The following is a 20,159-nucleotide window of genomic DNA, read 5'->3' on the forward strand; positions in this document are numbered from 1 at the left end:
GGCTGAGGGAACCCCGCCCCCCTCCATGCATGATTTTCGTGCACCGGGCCTCTAGTCTATATATATAAAAGCCTAAGCGACCATTATGACCTGTCAACTAGATGACCAGATGACCGGGTGGTAGCTATGACGCATACTAACCACCAGGGGGCAGATGCTAAATGCAGGAGCTGCCCCCTGGTGGTCAGTGCACTCCCACAGCCAACCTCCTGCAGTCCCTCCCCACTCCCCACCAGCCAGCCCCACCCTGATCAGGACTAGGTGAGAGGGCTCTGATCGGCCCAATCGCAGGTCAGGCCAAGGGACCCCACCCGTGCACGAATTCTACCTCAAACACAAAAAAACAAGAACGGTTTTCCTTGAGGGCATTTAGACTATTAACTCCACTCTTCTCCAATGGCCCCATTTCTTTACGTAAAAACTCTTCAGCATAGTAATTATTGCCTTCTAACATCATTTTTCCTGGATATAAAAAGTACTTTTTGTTTTATGCCTTAGCCTGTCAAAATACCTCACCTTATATTATAAACCACATTGCCAGGACTTTTAACACACACCAAATTTAAGATTACCAGCATTTTAAATGATCTCCCATAAATTTTTTTTTTAACTTCATTCTGTATTTGGCTTGATGCAGAAATTAACCACCTGTCTTATAATCAAACTTTTCTGTCTCCTACATTTTAACTGCTGAGGACTCTTATTTCTGTATTTACCATATGCACATGGTAGTACAAATATTTAAGGCTTAGGTTTCTTGCTTGATTATAAACTTTAGAAAAGAATCTCCAATTTTAGCATTTCAGGATATCTATGACTTAGTAGTTGCTCAATCACCAAAATCAGCAATTTTCAACCAGTGTGCCTCAATAATTTTTAAAACACACAAATACCTGACTACTTAGGGGAAATGACCTCTTTTCCCTTAGATTGTCACATTACAAAATGACAACAGCCAACAATAGCTGTTGCCTGTGAATGAGTCATAATTATACCTGTTTTTGGTCACATCAGCAAAAATATTTTTTTTGGTATGCTGTAGAATTTTAGTGATTAGTTTATGTGTGCCATGAGATGAAAAAGGTCAAAAATCACTGATCTAAATTAAACAACTACCTGAAGACACAGAACTTTATTTATGAAAGCAGCAACAAGAGAGATGTACAACAGCTACTAGGAGTGGTTCATTAAGAGCTCTCCACTATTTTTGTGCCTTATGCCTCAACTCTGAGAGATACTATAGCTATTGGATCCCAGAAACCAGTACAGTTTAGCCAGAACTTTTAGTGTCTACTGTATGTTAATCTCAATGATAACTATATCTCACCTAATCTATACATACTAAAGAAATTTTCAAATGTAGTTTAACATTTACTTAAAGTTGACTTCTTAACTAAGCAGTCACCTCGCATCACAACACAAAATATATTCTTAAATATAAACAGTAATGTTTTCATTAACATAGAAGAGAACTTGATTCTGGAACAACAGATTCCTAAAGTTTCTCCCTAAAACCAGAGGTTCTGACCAGTCTATATATCATAATAATCTTTCTTCAAGTTAATTTCCTGGGAACCTTATTAAAATGAAAATTCTGATTCAGTAGGTCTGGAACACACACACAGGAAATTTTAGGGTAAAGGAATCTTTCTATACAGTACTTGGGTGAGGATACACGATTCCCATGTACCTGTCAAAACCCATAAAACTGTATTTCAGAGAGTAAATGTAATATATACAAGTTTTTAAAAAATCAATCCATGTGACTGAGGATCCCAGGATGGAAGAATGCAAGTAACAAATGAATCTAAACTTCATTACAAATTTATGATTTATCCATGATGATGAAGGGAAGAGGAGAGCTAACTTGAGTAACTTGGGAAAACAGTTTTTTAATTAGAAAACTGTAAGGCTAAGTATAATAGCAACTGTTCACTATACATAAATATTGTATTCTAGTTAATAAATTTGTTTCTTCTGGGAATATCACTTAAAAATTCCAAAACTGCATCCAGCCAGCGTTGTTCAGTGGTTGAGTGTTGACCTATGAACCAGGAGGTCAGGATTCAATTCCCAGTCAAGGCACATGCCTGGGTTGCAGGCTCAATCCCCAGTGTGGAACGTGCAGGAGGCAGCCGATCAATGATTCTCTCTCATCACTGATGTTTCTATCTCTCCCTCCCTCTCCCCTCCTTTCTGAAATCAATAAAAATATAATCAAAGTTCTTGGAGAAATGGCTGATTCTAGGGCAAAAGGATGGAAAGTGAGTAAAAAGACACAGAAGCCAATTTGAAAGAGAACTCCCAATGAGCAAACTTAGAACAATGTGAGCAACAAAATAAATAATTTATTGGCTTATAACCCAAAGTATAAAATACATACACATAAGTCCTTGCTTATATATAAATGAATAATTGAATAAATGGGGGAGGAATGATTTCTTTATAGAATTCCATTTAATATATATATACTAGAGACCCGATGCACAAAATTCGTGCAAGGGGCTCGGCCCTTGCAGCTGTGCCCTAGGCCAGGGGTGGGCAAACTTTTTGACTCCAGGGCCACAATGGGTTCTTAAACTGGACTGGAGGGCTGGAACAAAAGCATGAATGGAGTGTTTGTGTGAACTAATATAAATTCAAAGTAAACATCATTACATAAAAGGGTACGGTCTTTTTTTTTTTTAGTTTTATTCATGTTAAATGGGCCGGATCCGGCCGCAGGCCGTAGTTTGCCCACGGCTGCCCTAGGCCCTCGCAGCCACTACGGCTGCCTGGCTTCATCTGGAAGGTCATCCGGAAGGTTGTCCAGAAGGACACCGAAGGTCGTTTGGCTGTCCGGTCTAATTAGCATATTACACTTTTATTATTATAGATATCTGCTCCCAGCAGAGGATGTAACTTATTTCCCACTCCCTACTCCCACCCACCTGAGTAGACTCTAGTGACATGCTTCAAAAGAATACAGAATGGAAAGGGAAAAAAAGTAATTTTACAGTGGAAAAATGTGGCAAATACTTAAGTGATGGCCAAATGATGTAGGTTAATATCATCAGTAATGCCACATGGATATTATGCTCCCCATATAATGTGAATAGAAAAGCACGTTTCCTCTGTGATACTCTTTCTAAAAACTGATAACCCTAGCTTATCCTAATAAAAGCACCAAATATCCAAATTTGGGGACATACTACAGGATACCTGGCCAGTAATTCACAAGACAATTAAGGAAATCAAGAAAGACTTAGAAACTCTCACATACCAGAGGATACTGGGGAGAGTTAACAACTAAATACAACATGGTGCTCTGGATTGAATCCTGGAACAGGAAGAGACTGTTAACGGAAAAAACAATGAAATCCAAGTAAAGTCTGGAATTTAGTTTTTTCAAAAAGATTTTAAAATATTTTTAAATTGGGTTTCCCCTCTGATAAGTGGGAATCATTGATACTGTGCACATCAGTTTTGTGAAGATGAACTGTGATAAATTCATGTAATGCACTGTGCACTATGTGTGTTATGCCTGGCTCAGTCAGAGTAAGAGCTCAATAATTACTGGTTGCCATTATTATTGTTTTTTGAAAAATGAAATGTACCCAGCCTCTTGCTGGCATGGCCCATGACACCATTTTTGTGGGGTTCCCAGAAAATAAAAAGCATGTATAACAACAACAGCATTAATAACAAAAAAATAAATAAAAATGGCAAGGTTCTTAATGACTCCAGGCAAACAGCTTCATATATATGCATACTGGGGTCCCTCAGCCTGGCCTGTGGGTATCGAGCTGAAACCGGCTCTCCGACATCCCTCAAGGCATCCCAGATTGCAAGAAGGTGGTTCTTGGGTGATGCACCCCAGAATCAGGCTCCCTCCTTTCTGGTTCCAGGTGCATCACCCAAGAACCGCAGCTGCCAAGTCACCGCAGCTTGGCAGCTTCTGTGTTGAGCATCTGCCCTCTGGTGGTCATTGTGCGTCATAGCTACCGGTCAGATGGTCACTTAGGCTTTTATATATATAGATTTAATATGAAAACAAATCACTTGGGAATCTATTTAAAATGAAGATTCTGATCCATTAAGTCTGAGGTGAGGCCCAAGGTTGTATATTCTGAACAAGCTCCTAGGTGACCACAACTGGAACTGCAACTTTTCTGTTTCTGTATGTTTTTGAATTTTCCATCAAAAATGTAAAACAAAAAGGTTTCTCCATTTATTCGTTATCTCTTCACTACAAAGAAGTACCCATGTAACCCACCAGTCATCGAGATCTTAAATAAGCAACTTTAGCAATATTAAAGACACTGTTTGCCCCACATTATCTCATGCCTATGTAATGTCTTTGAGAGTCAAGTCATATACAATTCTCTTATCCTTATGAGCCACCAATAAATCTGAATACAGTAACTTAGACTGACCACAATCCTAGGAAATTCTGTGAAAATCTTGATGTAATCAATCCTACTTGGAGAGAGTAACCTATAACTTAAACTCCTACTTAACAGTTTGAATTTTTAAAGCCTAAGAAATTATCTTGAACGACCTTAAATTCAGTACATGCAAATGTGAGGAAAGAAAAACTTAATAGGAAAAGGTGCAGAAAGCACATACTGAACTGAGAAATTAACAAAATATGAGATGAAAAAGTCATACTTTCCTGCAATTAATGACATCACAGGAAATTTTAAAAGACAGTTTCCTTAACTCACTGATTTCTAGCCATTCTGGCTTTGGAATTTCATGTCTTCCTTAAAATGCTCTTTAGTACAAATTTTTGAAATTTAAGAATGAACTTTTTTTTTTTTTAACTCTGAGATAATTGCAAAGTAAGCTCAGGAAACACCATTTTAATTGGCGTGGCCTTTAGAAATTGTTCAAATTTATTTAGTGAAAGAAATAGATTCTAATGGCAAGAAATCTTTCTTTTTTAAAAAAAACATTTTTATTAATTTCAGAGAGAGGAAGGGAGAGGGAGAGGGAGAGAGAGATAGAAGCACCCATGATGAGAGAGAACCATTGATCGGCCACCTCCTGCACACCACCTACTGGGGATCAAGCCCTCAAGCCAAGCATGTGCCCTACCAGGAATCGAACCCTGACCTCCTGGTTCATAGCTCAACCACTGAACCATACCAGCCGGGCAAGAAATCTTTGTGTGTGTATACATAAATGCAATGTTGCCAAAAACAGTATAGCACAACAGTATTCAACATAAAACTGTATATTACAGAGTAAATGTAATATATGCAAGTTTGAAACAGTTAGATGGTGAAAAATGTGACCTGTGTTCAATTTAACCTTGACTTGGTGTTCCTTAAATTTAACAGGTCATTTAGACTATAGGGCTTCTCATAACCATTAAAAAGTATTTTAGAGACTGAATTTCTGTAAAAGAGATTTTCAGTTAGAAATTTCCATTCATCCTATTTCCTACTCATTGCCTATCCAAAACACTTTAAAAGTTGAGATCTAAAAATTCTTGAAGCATAAAGCAATAATTAAAATATTTTCTATAAGCCAAGGAAATATAAGTGCAACAGAGTTCCTCTAAGTAAATATAAAATTTACACACATGTATTTAATACATACATAAATATATTAAATCAAGCATTGTTAATACTATAAAAAGTTGTAATGAAAAAATTAAAGAATTATAAGAATCAGGCCAACAAAGCTCAATTGCCAGCTACAGATTAATTCTAAATGATTAAGAACATTATCACACATCACCAACAAGTTCTGTCACTCTATAAGAACTTTCAAGAGCATAACATATAAAGTAATTATAGTGATTCAAATCAATTCTTAAATTTACATGGACAAACTTACATTACTAAAAATTTAATCAGCAAAAAACAAAAAAAATTAATCTACAGGCAACCAGAGTTCTTCTGAGTATTAAGCATGTATAGTAATCATTCAAAATTTAGTAAATGTGACTATATAATTCTGGCCTTTACCCATAAATCTATTTCTGAAGTAAATCATCATTCAAGATAACTGAAAAATAAAAAATGTCTTACTAGGATTAGAAAACTTGGTTGCATATAACAACATAAATTCACACAGCTAGAAACTGATGCTTTGAAATCTCCAATAGTATTTTTAGAAAACTTAACTTCAATGAGATAGTAGACTTTGTGCTGAGTTGAAACTGATGCACAGGTGCATCCTGACCCATATTTCTTAGTAAATAAGTTTCAAAATTGACAGTTATAGCATAGCCAGAGACATTTTCCTATGTGTATTTTTCCTTTCAGTAAATAGTTATAAAGAGCTTTCTACACGGAAAGAATTAAAAAAAAAATTTTAGTAGAAAGCTTATTATATACCAAGCCAAAATGTCAAATGACCTTTCTTAATTCTATTTCATTTCAGGAACTTCCACAAAGGATAAAAATAATCTGAAGCAAAAATGCATTTAAAAACTCTAGTCAATAAAAAGCAAATTTACAATGTATATAAATTTTTCAAGCAGAGTACATTTCTCCTCTCATTACTCTGTATTAATACTCATAGTTAGGGTAACTTCTGCGTTTTTGCAAGAAAATCCCTATATCTATGAAATTCAACTCACTTTTTTAACTAGACACAATCTCCCTTCTCTGGACTGGCCCGTTATGAAAGCTTGGGATGGGGGGTGGGAGAGAACCTAAGAGTTAGTAACAATGACAGTGAAGCAAAGGAAAAGGATAGCATAGCAGCAATAAGGAAGAAAATGAAAGTAAAATAGAAGCAGGTTCTCCTTCTGATAAACACCAAGGCAGTTGTAAGAATAGATAACACTTCTGAGGATTAAAGCCTGTATGGGTGAAATAATGACTCAGAATAATTAGAGAATATGCAATTATTTAAAATGAGTATGCATTATATAAGATTACTTTAAATAAATGGATTTCTCGGGGTTTAATTTCTTTCCCCTATACTATCCAATTTCACTTACTACTGAAGTCACCCTTTGCTTCAGATATGGCAGCAAAATACATAAAAGATTACTGAAACAGGTCAGAATATAACAAAGCATAACCTCTTGCTCTCAAGAGTCTTATTTCCTATTTTGTGGGTAGTTTGGTTCCTATGTTTCTAGATATTTCCACCTCTTAACCATCTCATTGCTACTAATGAATAAGAGAAAGTGGACAGTGTGATTCTCCTATTCACTTACTACAGTCAGTATACCTGTAGAGATTGAATCACAGCTGAGATTCATCTTGTAATTTAGCCTCTCAACACTGATGATTCTAGTCAAATTGTCTAAAACATTATACTTTATACATTAAGTAGTAAGATAAAACTTCAAAATCATTTCATTAAATTCTTGTTTCACAGTTAAGAAATCATTCGGAGAACTAATTAGTGCAAAGATGGTGTCAACTCTGATTTTAGTAACTCCTAAACCAGTACTTGTTCAACTAAATAATGCTGCTTTCCATAACTGCTCCTTTTTCACTATGATGCTCTTCTTATCCAGTCTGCCTATGAAAGCTGATAAACTAAATAGCCAACAAGACCAGAAAATCTCAAGGCTCAAGTCAAACGAATAAACTACTGTTTCATTGTCTATCCAACATTTTTACTGAAATTCTGACTGCCAAAACGTTCCTGTTTCTTGTCCATCACTATAATTAATGTTTCAGTTATGCAGTATCCTATGTGTTACATAAAACATGATGCAAATTATAATAAGCAAATATGGAGCGCACAGTATATCTGGAACTATGTTAAGCCCTTTTCATGTAGCATTTCAATCCTAACTTTAATACCATAATTCCCATTTTATAAGTGCAAAAACCAATTCTTCAGAAGTTAAATAATTTGCCCTAACTCACAAAGATAATACGTAGAACTGGCATAAGACATCAGGCAATCTGATTCCAACGTCCATATTCCCGATTTCCACATATAATAGCTACAAGTTGTGCAGATAACTCAACTTTGAGGTCTACAGATGAATTTAAAGACTCTGTATTAGAAAAGGTTTCTTACAAATTAAAATAGCTTAATATGGCTTATTCCCATAAACGGTATCTTCTTTGCAAATACATGGCCCAAGTAAGAACCTTTAACTCATTCATATACTAGTTTAATTACAACTCAAATGTGAAAGATAATGGGGGGGGGGGGGGGGGGGAGTAGCACTGCAGCAATACTTCAACTAATGTCAGATCAGTATTGTCCAGAACTTTTTGCAGTGATAGAAATGTTTTCTGTCTGTGCTGTCCATCATGGTAGCCACTAGCCACAAGTGACTAGTATTGGAAATGTGTTTAGTGTGACTAACTGAATTTTGACTATTTTGTAAGTTTAATTAACTTAAAGAGCCACACATGGCTAGTGGATACTATATATTAGACAGCACAAGTAGAGAAGACAAAATGCCAGAAAAATACAGACAATCTTACTGCTTTTATTTGGAGAGTGCATTAACAGTCAAATCAAGTTAAACGTCTTTTTACTTACTCTTGCTTTAATTATTAACCCAAACAACAGAAACCTCCAAAGATTTAAGACAAACTTTCTATGAACTCTTCTTTGTGTACCTCAATGGAAAAAAAATAATTAAAATTTTTTACCAAACAAGCTTCATATATTAGACACTTTTTGGTCTTTAGATAGCTAAGAAGAAGAATCTCAATCTGAAAACTCTGCCACCTATTAGGAAATTAAAAATAATCACAAAAATTTTCAATTCTCTTTATAAATACTTGATAGTAAATGCTTACCTTGATTCTCCACTACTGTTTCTAACACTTTCTTCATCACTATGTCCATTCATTGTAAATATCAACAAGTTTTAAAATGGAATATAAATCTTCCCAGTTTAAAAGATGAATATAAATACTCTTCCTTGAATATCAAAAATTGACAGATGAATTTTCTTCAACAGACACAGGTTTCCTGGGACCCTTTTTGATTCACCTAAAAAACATATTAATAAAGTAAGAAAATTTCACTAGAAGAAAAAAATTTAAAAGTCTATTTAGAACTTACACAAATCTAAACCACTTAGATTAGAGGTGGTAAGGAAGAGGTAGAGATCTTTTATTCAAAATACCTAGGCTTCTATCAACTACATTCCTGACTATTAACTAGAATTTAGCACACCACTGCTTACTTTTGACAGAAGAAATTAAAATATTTGTGGAGTGATAAAACTTTTAGACTGATTGCAATGTGTAGCTATATATATGTGTGTGTATATATATAACATATATATACACACACATATATATATAATAGATAACTAAAGTAAAGTGGTAGTATATAACATATACATACACCCAAAGAATAGAAAATGGAGTCTTATTAAGGAGGGAAAGGTTACCTTTAATTGAGCACTAACACCTATCTAGCACTAACACGCCTAGAACTTCATATACTCAAGTGAGGGAAAGTTTTGCAAATGCTGACATGAAAGCAGAATAAAAGAATATTAAAGGATATCATATAACCTTAACAAACATGTATAGGTCAAAACAAGTATGTTCTTTCACAAGTAAACCGATAGTGGACTGAAAAAATTAAATAATATTTATCCAGGTTGGACTTGTAGAGATTCCATCTTTTTAAAAAAGGTAATAAAATATGTACTATTTATTTTGTAATAAGGGGTTTAGGGCAAAAATCATGGATCAAGACACTGCATTTCCACTTTTCAAGGCTGACCAGCACAACACTGGAGATTCACCTACAAGCCATCCACGAATAAACAAAGGAGATCTCTGGCAGGGGAGGGAGAGGAAGAAGCGGGGGAAGGAGACGTCAGATCCTTCCCCAGCCAGAAAGTACCGAGACAGCCAACAGAGCAGAGCTGTCCTCCGACCTCCGCGAAGAGAATTCACTCCTGTGATTTCCACTCCACCAGAAAAAAGGGGTGGGGGGGACACACAGGCCGTTGCCAATTCAACCATAGCAAACTCCGTATCTATACAGATCGGGATTTTAATTCTCCAGAGACTACAGTCCAGCACACTCCGCAAGAACTTGGTTATCCAAAAAGTAACCATACCCTGAAACATGTATTCCTGAGGTTGAACACTCATTCCAGCCAGCCAAAGAGCTCTACTGTTACAGCAGTCTTACTTAGAAATCTAGATACTCTAGCAAACTGCCTCTCCCCCGACAAGTCTCTCTCGGTAGAGAAAGTTCGCTCCTCTTTCCGTTCTTTGCTTTCGCCCCTCAAAATGGCTTTCTTTGTACACTGCAACTTCCTTCCCCCCTCTCCTTCCTTCTCCAAGTCCTCTTTCTGAGACCCTTCTCGCCAGTCCCGAAGCCCCGGGCGCCCGCAGCCCTGTCCGAGCCGGTCCAGCATCCTAACAATGACTCTCCCCTAAGTCATTAAGCCTCCGCCACCCTCTTCACGCCCCGTCGTTTCAGTTGTTTTGCTTCTGCGAAGTTTTCGAAGCAGTCCTCGACAGGAGGTTAGAAACCCGCCTCCTCCCTCTCTCCCTCGCAGCTTCCAGGCTACTACCAGCCTCCCACCGGAACGCACCCACCCCGCCCCCGCCCCCGGGCCTCCCGAGGCCTCCATCACCGTCCCGGAGTCTCTCTTCCCGCCTCAAACTTCCCACAGACCCGCCCCGCGCCCTCCCAGGCTCGCCCCGGCCGCCGCCCCCTCCCCCTCGCCGCCGCTCCCCACGTGCAGGGAGCCCGGGCCACGGTGGGATCGCTGCACCAGCCACAGGCTCGCTGCGGGGGCCTCGCAGCTCTCCCCTCGCGGCCCCGTCCGCCCCAGGCCAACCCCACGCCGAGAAGGCCCGTGATCGGCCGCCCGGCCGCCCGGCTGCCAGTCCGCCAGGCGCGAGGATGCGCTCCGCGGCGCCGGCCTGCGCTCGCCACTCACACGCCCCCTGCGCGCCCAGCCCGTCCTCCGCCGCCGCCGCCGGCCTTCGAAGAGCTGCTCGGCCTTCGCCCGGCGTCCGGCCGCTGGGCCGCCGCCCGGGCACCGCGCTGCCTCCGCCCTCCGCCCGGCGGGTTCCAGTCCTCCCCGCCACATCCTGACCCGCCCGCCGCTCCCTTTCTTACCGGCTGGCGTGCAGGATTCGCGGGGCGGAGGGAGACGACTCGGCTCGGCGGTCTCCCCCGCGCCCGGGCCCGCGGTCTCTTGAGCCGAGTGAGTCCTCAGGCTCCAGGCGTCTCGGGGTAAGCGGGAGTCAGGGAAAGGGAGGGGAGAGGGGAAGGACGCGGCGGGTAAGGGGAAGCCCCGACCCGCGGCACCAACGCGCGATCCCCTACGGAGCGGATCCAACAATCAATTCATTATTGAAGCACCAACGGCGAGGGCAGCAAGAGCGACAAGTAACCAGCCGTCGTCGTCGTCGCCGCGGCCACGCGCGCGCTCCCGCTCCCGCCGCTTATCGGCTCTCAGAAGCCGCCATGACGCCGAGAGAGCGAGAGCGTAACCGTCTCGGTCGTAGCCGTCTCCGCCGCCACTGCCACCGAGGTCGCCGTCGCCTCCGCCTCCCGCGCGACGTAAGCTCCGCGGCTCACTCCCCTTCCTCACTCAGCGCGAGGCAAGCTGGCGGGCGAGCGGGCGCGAGCACGTCGAACCCTCCGGCGGCGCGCGGGCGGTGGGAGGGGCTACGTTGTGGAGTCGTAGGGCGTAGGAAGCAAGCGATTGGCCCCAAGTCCGGGCGGCGTGCGAGTACGCGCACGCGCGCGGGTGGGAGCGCGCACGCCGACTACGCGGAGGCCGCCGGACTCTGACCACGGCCGTGGGCCGCCGATCTTGGACTGGGCGCCCTCCCCTTAGCGGCCTTGAGTTGAGTTCCGGGAAGTGGGAGCCGCAGGCTCGCTCCGTGCGGGTATGGACGCTATTCGGGACCGTTGCGCCAGGATGTCGAGGCTGAGAGACTGAGAAGGAAAGAGGAAGCGGAGGGGTGGGGAGGTACAGAAGACCATGATGGGGTTCGGGTAGCCGCGGAAGGTTCGCGCTGGGTTAGTCAAGGGTCTGGGTTGAGCGTGGGGTCCGGTCGCCCGGGCCTCGGCCGTGGCTGAGTGCCTGTCGGGAGGCATGGGGCCGGGGCCGCTGCGTCACACCAGGCAGCCTGGGAACGCAACTGTGGCCCCCTCCCGCCGCCCCTGCGCCTAGGCGACCTGCCACTGGGGCTCCCCCGGGGGCCTAGGGCTCCGCGTGGGCGGGGCCGCACCTGGGATGACGGAGGGAACATAGAGACCGAGTTGTTGACATCCGGTGCCGCTTCTTGATTTCATTTTTGGGGCAGTCGAGCCCGGCTCAGGAAAAAACAAAAAAAGAGGACAACTTTGACAGCCTTTCTAGGTTCCTTCCCTGGAAGGCGGGGTGGAGGGTGCGGTTCAGAATCGCAACAAAAAAAGCAATTTGTAGGACGTTAGTAACTGTCTCAGCTGAAGGTGCTGCAATTTAGTTGACGGTTTCTTTCATAACTGTAACCGCGGACCTCGGATACAACCCTTTAGGACCTAAAGTTTAGGTGAGTCGTAGGGAACGTTGCAAGCACGGCGGTGTCCTGATTCACTCTTAGAAAAAAAATATTTTTAAATAAAAAAATAGTTTACACTTCATTAGTTTTCTGCTCCACATCGATCTTGAATCACTCGGAAGTTAATTTTTGAAACTTTCCAATCCCATTCTTCAGTTATTTGATTTGATGTAAAGGCCCACCTTCCGTGAGTTTGAATGTGATGACTGCATTTCCAAAGTAATTCGTTGTGTGGGACATAGTCAACTTTTATAAACAGTTTGGTTCAAAGCCTTCAGAAAGATCTCAAAACCTAACGCCAAATATGTGTTCTGTGTATGGAAGGGTACCTTCATCTTCACCCTTGGGGCGTAGGGAAAGGCAAAAAGGTACACATGGTCTACCCGAAAAAATGTATGTCTGATCAATAAATAGTGAAACAAAATGAAACACTACTGTACTTTGTAAAATTATCTGCGTTCAGCCTCTTGTTTTATTCCTTCCCCCCTAGTTATCAAATAGCTATAATGCTGGGTTGTGAGGAATAACTCCATCTCTCAAGTAGCTGAGTGCTAATTTTTAATATTATGTTTTTAAAATGTGATAAAGTTGACTTAATGATAGGAACTTTCTGTGCTTCCTACTGATTTCTTTCTTGGATTACTAGAGTGGTAAGTAAAAAAAAACCAAAAGCCCCCCAAAAGCAGTAACCATGGCTGATAACGAATTTTGTAATCAGAAGTATTAATCAGATAAAGTCTCTAAACATAACTTAGTAGTATACTACACTTCTATCATTACTGTATAGGCATAATCTGTATGTTTTCTGAAAGCACATCAAATCTTTTTAAACTGATTTGCCATTTGGATATGATATGCTGCATATATACATATGTGATGCTTGGAGATTTATATAACTGGTAAAGTCCTAATATACTTATGACGCCACAGAAGTTTATTTTTTTTTCTTTTTAACTTTTTTCTTTTTACTGAATTTATTGGGGTGACACTGGTACAGAATTTTCGAATGACTCTTGACAATGTGGATAAATACAAGGTAAGTGAAAAACTATGACAATTTTTTTCTTAACCGTTTGTTATCTGCACAGTTAAATTCTCAGTTTCACTTTGTTTGAATAAAGTGTCTCAACCTGTTGGTACTGAAAACAATTGAAAAACGATAATCTCAATGCATCACTTTTAAAAAAATCCCTGAAAATTAACATCAATCAGGAGGTCTTTATTACTATCTGATTTCCCATTTGATAAATTTTATATTCTTTAAAAAGATTACTTTTACAGAATCGAGGACAGCATTCTGTGGGTGTTTAATTCTGGGATGCTTTACTAGGACTAGTTACCAGTGAGTAGGTACCTTTAGGTGGAGGTTGATTGAGAACCACTTATCCATAACTGTGAGACAACGATAACTCTGCTTCTCTGTTAATGTTAGGATGCCAAGATAGGATTTTAATTCCATAATTATGTTCTTGTGGCCTAGAGATTTTTGCATATGAGAAACGCTTAAAACAATCAGTATTAAAATACCCTAGATTAGAATCTCAACCTATGACATCATCCCCCAGGTCCTTGACAAACAGGAAGAGCCTTCCAAATGATACTTTAGGTGATACTTCCAAATGATGCTTTAATTTACCAAGGCCTCTATAAATAGAACCCATAAAATTCCAAATCACCTTATAGTGAAAATTTACTGTGCTTTTTTTAAAATTATAAAGTTTATAGCAGCTCTGGTTCTCAGTGTTGGGCAGGGGGCAGGAGTTAGTCATCTAGGAAATGTTTTCCTAACTACACATGCCTGTCACTCCCACTCCTCCCTTCTTCTGATATGCAGAATTTCTAGGTTCTGGGTAGTGTTTGGAAAATTTTCCAGCAACAGCTCATCTACCTTGTTTATGGCCAGTGTACTTGTGGATTTTTATTAATGAATCACCATTAAGTTACATTTCAAATGGAAAGTTATTACAGATGATACTGAGAGGCAACTATTTATAAAATCTAATAGGCATTTAAATGGATACAAAGATTCTACTTTCTCTACTTACAAAATTAACTGTGCACACAGACTAAGAAAAAAGTAGCTAACCTCAAAATAACAAATTGGTGCATGCATGCTATATTATTCCTTCTTCAAATCCTTTATTTACTGTCCATTTTACTTCATCTATGTTGTCTTCAGCTTTTATTCTTAATCCCCCACTACTTTATTTAGGCCTTATTTTCTCTACATCTTTCCCTCCAGCTCACCCAGTAGACTTCCTTCAGACTTGAAATCTTCTGAAATCACTTCCCTGTTTTGAATTCATGTATTTAATGAAATATAACAGATAGCCCTGACTGGTGTGGATCACTTGGTTGGGCATCATCCTCTGCACCAAAAGGTTTCTGGTCCCATTCCCAGTCAGAGCACATGCCCAGGTTTCAGGCTCAGTCCCCCATAGAGGGCATGCAGGAGGCAGCTGGTTGGTGTTTCTGTCCCTTTCTCTCTCTTTAAAAATAAATAATAGGGGTTCTTAATGGGATAGGGGGGAGATTTTGCCCCATAGGGAACACTTGACAAAATCTGGATCAATTTTGGTTGTCACAATGAAGGCGGGGGCGGGCTGGGGGTGGAGGGGGGTGGAGGATGCTGCTTATATACAGGAGGTGAAGGTCAGGGATACTGCTAAAGATCCTACAATGCACTGGACAATCCCCCACAACAAAGGATTATCTATCCCAAAATGACAATTGTGCCATTGTTGAGAAATCCTACTATCAAGGTAGGCAAGCTAGGTAGTATTTTTTAGTGAAAGCTTAATGGGTAGGGGTTTCTGTTTGGCAAGAGTGCTCATGAGTGAGGATCTACTCTACCTGTAAACTACTTAACCTAAACTCAGCCTTGCTTAAAACCAGCAACAAAGGAGCCAATATATTTGCAGAACTAAGAAATGTGACTATCATAATGGACTATATTATTTTCCTTGTTTGTTAATTGTAGTGCAGCTGAAACTTATTGCTGGTATGGGTGTAGATTGGTTATAGGAGCTTTGGAAAATTAATAGGCAGTATCATCCATTATAGCTGAATTTATGCCTATCTGATAATTGAGCAGTTTCTCTCTTGAGTGTTTATCTAAGAGAAATGAATACAAGTGCCTACTAAGTCTTATATATGAATGTTCATAGCAGTTTGATGCATTATGGCTTTAAACTGGAAAAAGTGAAGTATATTCATACAATGGAATACTACCCAACAATGAAAAAGAATAAACTGCTACACACAATGACATGGGTGGCTCTCATAGGCATTGTGTTGAGTGAAATAGACACAAATTTATATTGTATAATCCCATTTATATGAAATTCAAGAATAAAACTAATACATGATGATAGAAGTCAGCATAATAGTTAACCTTTCTGAGCATGGGTATTGATGTAGAAGGGTGTAAGAGAGCCTTAAGAAATGTTGGAAATGTTCTATATCATGATCTGGGTGGCTCCAATATTAGTGTATGCATAAGAAAAAATCGAGCTGAACATTTAAATTTTGTGAACTTTACTGTAAATATGCCTTGCCCCTCCCCTTTTTTAAATTAAAAATTAGGAGTAAAGGCCAGAAAACCTAATTTTGAACTACTTGGAGTCTATCTCAAGTGCTACTCAGTATGTTTTCAATAAATATGAACAACTCTAATGCATTGTTTAAAGTAGAATGAACAACTAGATACTATCTGTCCTGAGAATTTAAATTGGTATTGAGCAAGTTTATCAGATAGTGATCTGTTCTGAGGTACACGTTTAGCCAGGGCTGCTTTGTCTAGGAGAAGCATGTGGAGAACCAAAGTTATGTTGCAGAACAAAAATCATTTCATATTACTTTGTCACTTGGTATTATAACTCTCTGAGGTTGGTACTGTTATCCCTAATTTACAGGTAAGGAAACTGAGAAGCTTGACAAACGTGAATAAGTGTAAAGTTAAAATAAAATCCAAGCAGTTTTAACTCCAGAGTCTGTGCTGGTGTGTCAAGCAGAAATAATAGCTGCCTGGGTTACTGACAGATTTCCAGGTCCTGATCTCTGGCCCTTAACATGGTTGAGTCTGCTCTCTATTTTTGAATTGTTTATCATAATTTATTATTATGCTAAAACTAGAGGCCCAATGCACGAAGTTTGTGTAAGAGTAGGCCTTCCTTTTCTCGGCTACCAGCACCAGGACCCAGGCTTCCCTCCGGCCGCTGGCACCCGGGACCCAGGCTTCCCTCGCACACCCACTGTAGCCCCCCGGTTGGTGGCCTGGGCCTCCCTCTTTGGGGCAATTATGGGGTGATGGCCGGGCCCCCAACCAATTGCATCGCACCTGCCTTGGCTGGCCTGTCACCAGTGGGTGTCATAGCGTGGTCCCGGATAGTTGTTACGCTATTCTGCCGTTGCGTTGATTTGTATATTATGCTTTTATTACAGTAGGTCTTCGGGTTTCGTCAGAGATCCATTCCTACGGTGCGACGTAACACGATTTTCTCCATAAGTCAGAACCCACCTACATAAGCACCTACGTCACTCACATGGAGCCCATACACAGCAGTAATGAAGTGAAACATTTAAAAAAGTTTAAAAGAAAAAGACATGTACTACTATCTAATACTTTAAACAATAAAATAAAATTTAAAATTAAAAAAGTTTAAAAAGAAGATAACAATTCCTGACCTTTACTTGTGGTAAGTAAATAATAAAAAACATAAAGCACATATGTACATTTGTCAAAATGATGGAACTTTTTTTTTTAAATAAATAAATGGGAGATGGCAACGTAACCACGAAACAACGTACGTCAAGTCCGACGTAACCTGAGGACTGCCTGTATATAGGATTACATGTCTTTGTGTAAGCTGACTTAAGTGGATTTCAGCCTATTATAACAGGAAGAATCCTGCTCCATTTAACTGAATGGGATTGCAAATAAACCTCAGAGGTGGGGTAGCAGGTAATAAAGAACTACTACCCTAAGATGAGAACTTGTTACATTGTGTTTTGCAATAGCGATGTTTTTACTCAGGATTTCCCCAGTAGTGTCTTAGAAATCAGACTTTAGTCACTGAGGTAGGATATTAGAGAACTTGTTAGCTAAATATTAAAAATGTCAAGTGCATTGGTTTACTATATGTCAGTGACGGCGAACCTATGACACATTTCAGAGGTGACACGCGAACTCATTTTTTTGGTTGATTTTTCTTTGTTAAATGGCATTTAAATATAGAAAATAAATATCAAAAATATAAGTCTTTGTTTTACTATGGTTGCAAATATCAAAAAATTTCTATATGTGACACGGCACCAGAGTTAGGATTTTTCAAAATGCTGGCACGCCGAGCTCAAAAGGTTCGCCATATAGTATATGTGGAGTTTTGAAAAGTACATTAGGAAAGAGGACTTCGTAATAAGGTTCCCAGATGAAAGTAGATTGGAACAAATTTGGCAATTTGTGCCAAATTTATCATATTTAACATGATTGCAATACAATTTGCCTTTGGTTCAATATATAAGAAGTCAAGAAATTACTCAAGACTCATTGAATTACAACAATTAATTTTTTTTTTTTTTTTTGCCACCTTGTTTCTAATGACTTTTTACATTGAATACCAGAAAGTGAAATTATAGGTATAGGACTCTCAAGGAGGAGTAAGTGATATAAATGAACTGTCTGTCAGTAGCCACGGGGATTGGAATGCACTGTGTGTCTGGGAATATTACTAAGTGGCAAACTGCAAGCTGCCATGCCCACTTTCTTTATTGTTTGCTTTGAGGCTAAAGCAGAGAACAATGAAGATGGGTAGAGTCCCAGCTGTTGCTAAGAAACAAAGTCCAGAAGAATTGACAACGTAAGGAGAAACCTGACCCACTAGGGTCTTTAGCATTAGCTAAACACACACACAAAAAATCTCCCTAAAAGAAAATTGGCAGGCAATCCTCCGTGTAGAGCAGTTGCATACCATAAAACCCCAAAGTAGACTCAGACCGCAGGCTATCTCAACTCCTCAAGCACTTCCCATTCTTGAGTACAAAAAAATCTGCACCAGCCAGAAGAGGTTATGCTTGTCCCAAATGAAGAACTTTAGTGTCCCTTGTCAGGAGTGGCACTGGAGGACTAAAAGAGAATCCAAATTGGGTGCAACCAGATAACTGATTAGGAAGTGGGTCAATTAACTCATGCCCTATAAGATTTCCAGGGCTTTTTATTTACTATCACACTCCTGCTGTATACAATGTATACTTTAGTTGAGCTAGTTAAGTTTATATTTAGTCCACATTGCAGTATTAAAGTATTATTTTTTTTTAGATGTTCTTTATATGCCTATCAGACTAGGTACATGAAAAACAGTGTTAAGATGGGTAAGGGTTATTCACACTTGGAGTTGACAGTCTAGTTTGGTGGAGGGAAGAGAAGAGAGATACAAATTAGGATGTGTTCTGTAAAGGAAAGCTAAGGTAATGTCGAACAGCAGAAAGAAAGCGCAATAAAAGGAAAGGGCAGAAGGGTGGTCACAGAAAGCTTGGAGCTGTAACTAGAAAAATAAAGCAAAGCCTATTGTAGGGGAGAACGGAAAGGAAAAAAAGTGCAAAGACCCTAAGTTAAGAAAGGGTTTGTTACATGTGATTAGCTGGAGGCAAGTATAGCTGAAGCATAGTGAGAAGTTGAGCTAGATTAAAAAGACAGTTAAAACTCCTTTGATCCTGAGTTGTGTGCTATGGAAAGCATTTTGGGTTTAACTCCAAACACGAAAGGATGCCATTGAAAGTTTTGACACCGAAGAGTAGCATAATCTGATTTACAGGATTGTTCTAGCTGCTCTGTAGAAAATGGATAGTGGTAGCAAGGGTGAAAGTGACTCTCCACTCTCTAGCTCTCCATTTAGGTATTCTAGTATATAATGGCTATTAGGATTAGAGGAGTAGCTTTGGAGATGTAGAGAAGTTGGAATCAAAATAAATTTGGGATATAAAGGTAACATTTACATTGAGGTCCTCATTTACCACACAGTATCTAAATGTTAATAAATAACAAGCATATTTGGAAATGAGATAAAAATCAAAGAGCTAGAAATGTTGGAAATGAAGAGAAATATTTTTTAATAAACATTCAATATAACTTATAAAAACTGTATGTAATATGTGTAATGTGTGTATAAGCTTTGCTGTGAAAAGATTAGAGAGGTATGTGGTTTAGGTGGAGGGAGTCAAGGATTTTTTTTTTAAAGTAGAAAATATTAATGTATGTTGGTGGACTGGCATGACTAATAAGCAGAGAGTGAAAATTTGATGATATATAGTGGACAAATGGTATAACTGAAGAAGCAAAATAGAAGAAGAGAAAATACAGGTGTCAATAGTCAGAATTTTCTATAATAGGAAGAATGATGCTTTTAATTTTATAGAAAATAAGACTGAGAAGGTGAGTACAGATGCAGAAGGGGTTTAATATTTGTTGGAATAAAAATGAAGTTATCTGATGGTTTCTGTATTCACAGTGGCTTACAGAATAATATCACCTGCTGAAAATGGGTAGAGTGAAGGAGTTTGAAATAATGGGAGAAAAATAGGGTATTTTTACCTCAGAGGATGTAAAGATGAACTTCCTAGGGAAGCATAGTAGGATAGTCAGGTGGGCTTGACTGCTCATTTGCAGTCTGTGGTCATGAATTTAAAAAGAAATCAGTCACCTAA

General features: G+C 39.8%; 1 protein-coding gene across 2 annotated transcripts in view; it reads right to left on the bottom strand.

The window, feature by feature from the left end:
- CHD1 (chromodomain helicase DNA binding protein 1) overlaps nucleotides 1–11,500 on the bottom strand; it is a 77,413-nt gene extending 65,913 nt beyond the window's left edge. For both annotated transcript variants that reach the window (XM_070412381.1, XM_070412380.1), the window contains exons 1-2: nucleotides 11,023–11,500; nucleotides 8,721–8,916 (exon numbers count right to left, since the gene is read on the bottom strand). In XM_070412381.1, the coding sequence (XP_070268482.1) occupies nucleotides 8,721–8,773 (53 nt within the window). In that variant the 5' untranslated portion in view covers nucleotides 8,774–8,916; nucleotides 11,023–11,500. The remainder of the gene's footprint in view (nucleotides 1–8,720; nucleotides 8,917–11,022) is intronic.
- Nucleotides 11,501–20,159: the final 8,659 nt, after the last annotated feature.

The sequence above is a fragment of the Myotis yumanensis genome, unplaced genomic scaffold, assembly GCF_028538775.1.
Source record: "Myotis yumanensis isolate MYYU_CA2020_CCGP unplaced genomic scaffold, mMyoYum1.0.hap1 SCAF_4, whole genome shotgun sequence".
In the NCBI taxonomy this organism is placed as follows: Eukaryota; Metazoa; Chordata; class Mammalia; order Chiroptera; family Vespertilionidae; genus Myotis; species Myotis yumanensis.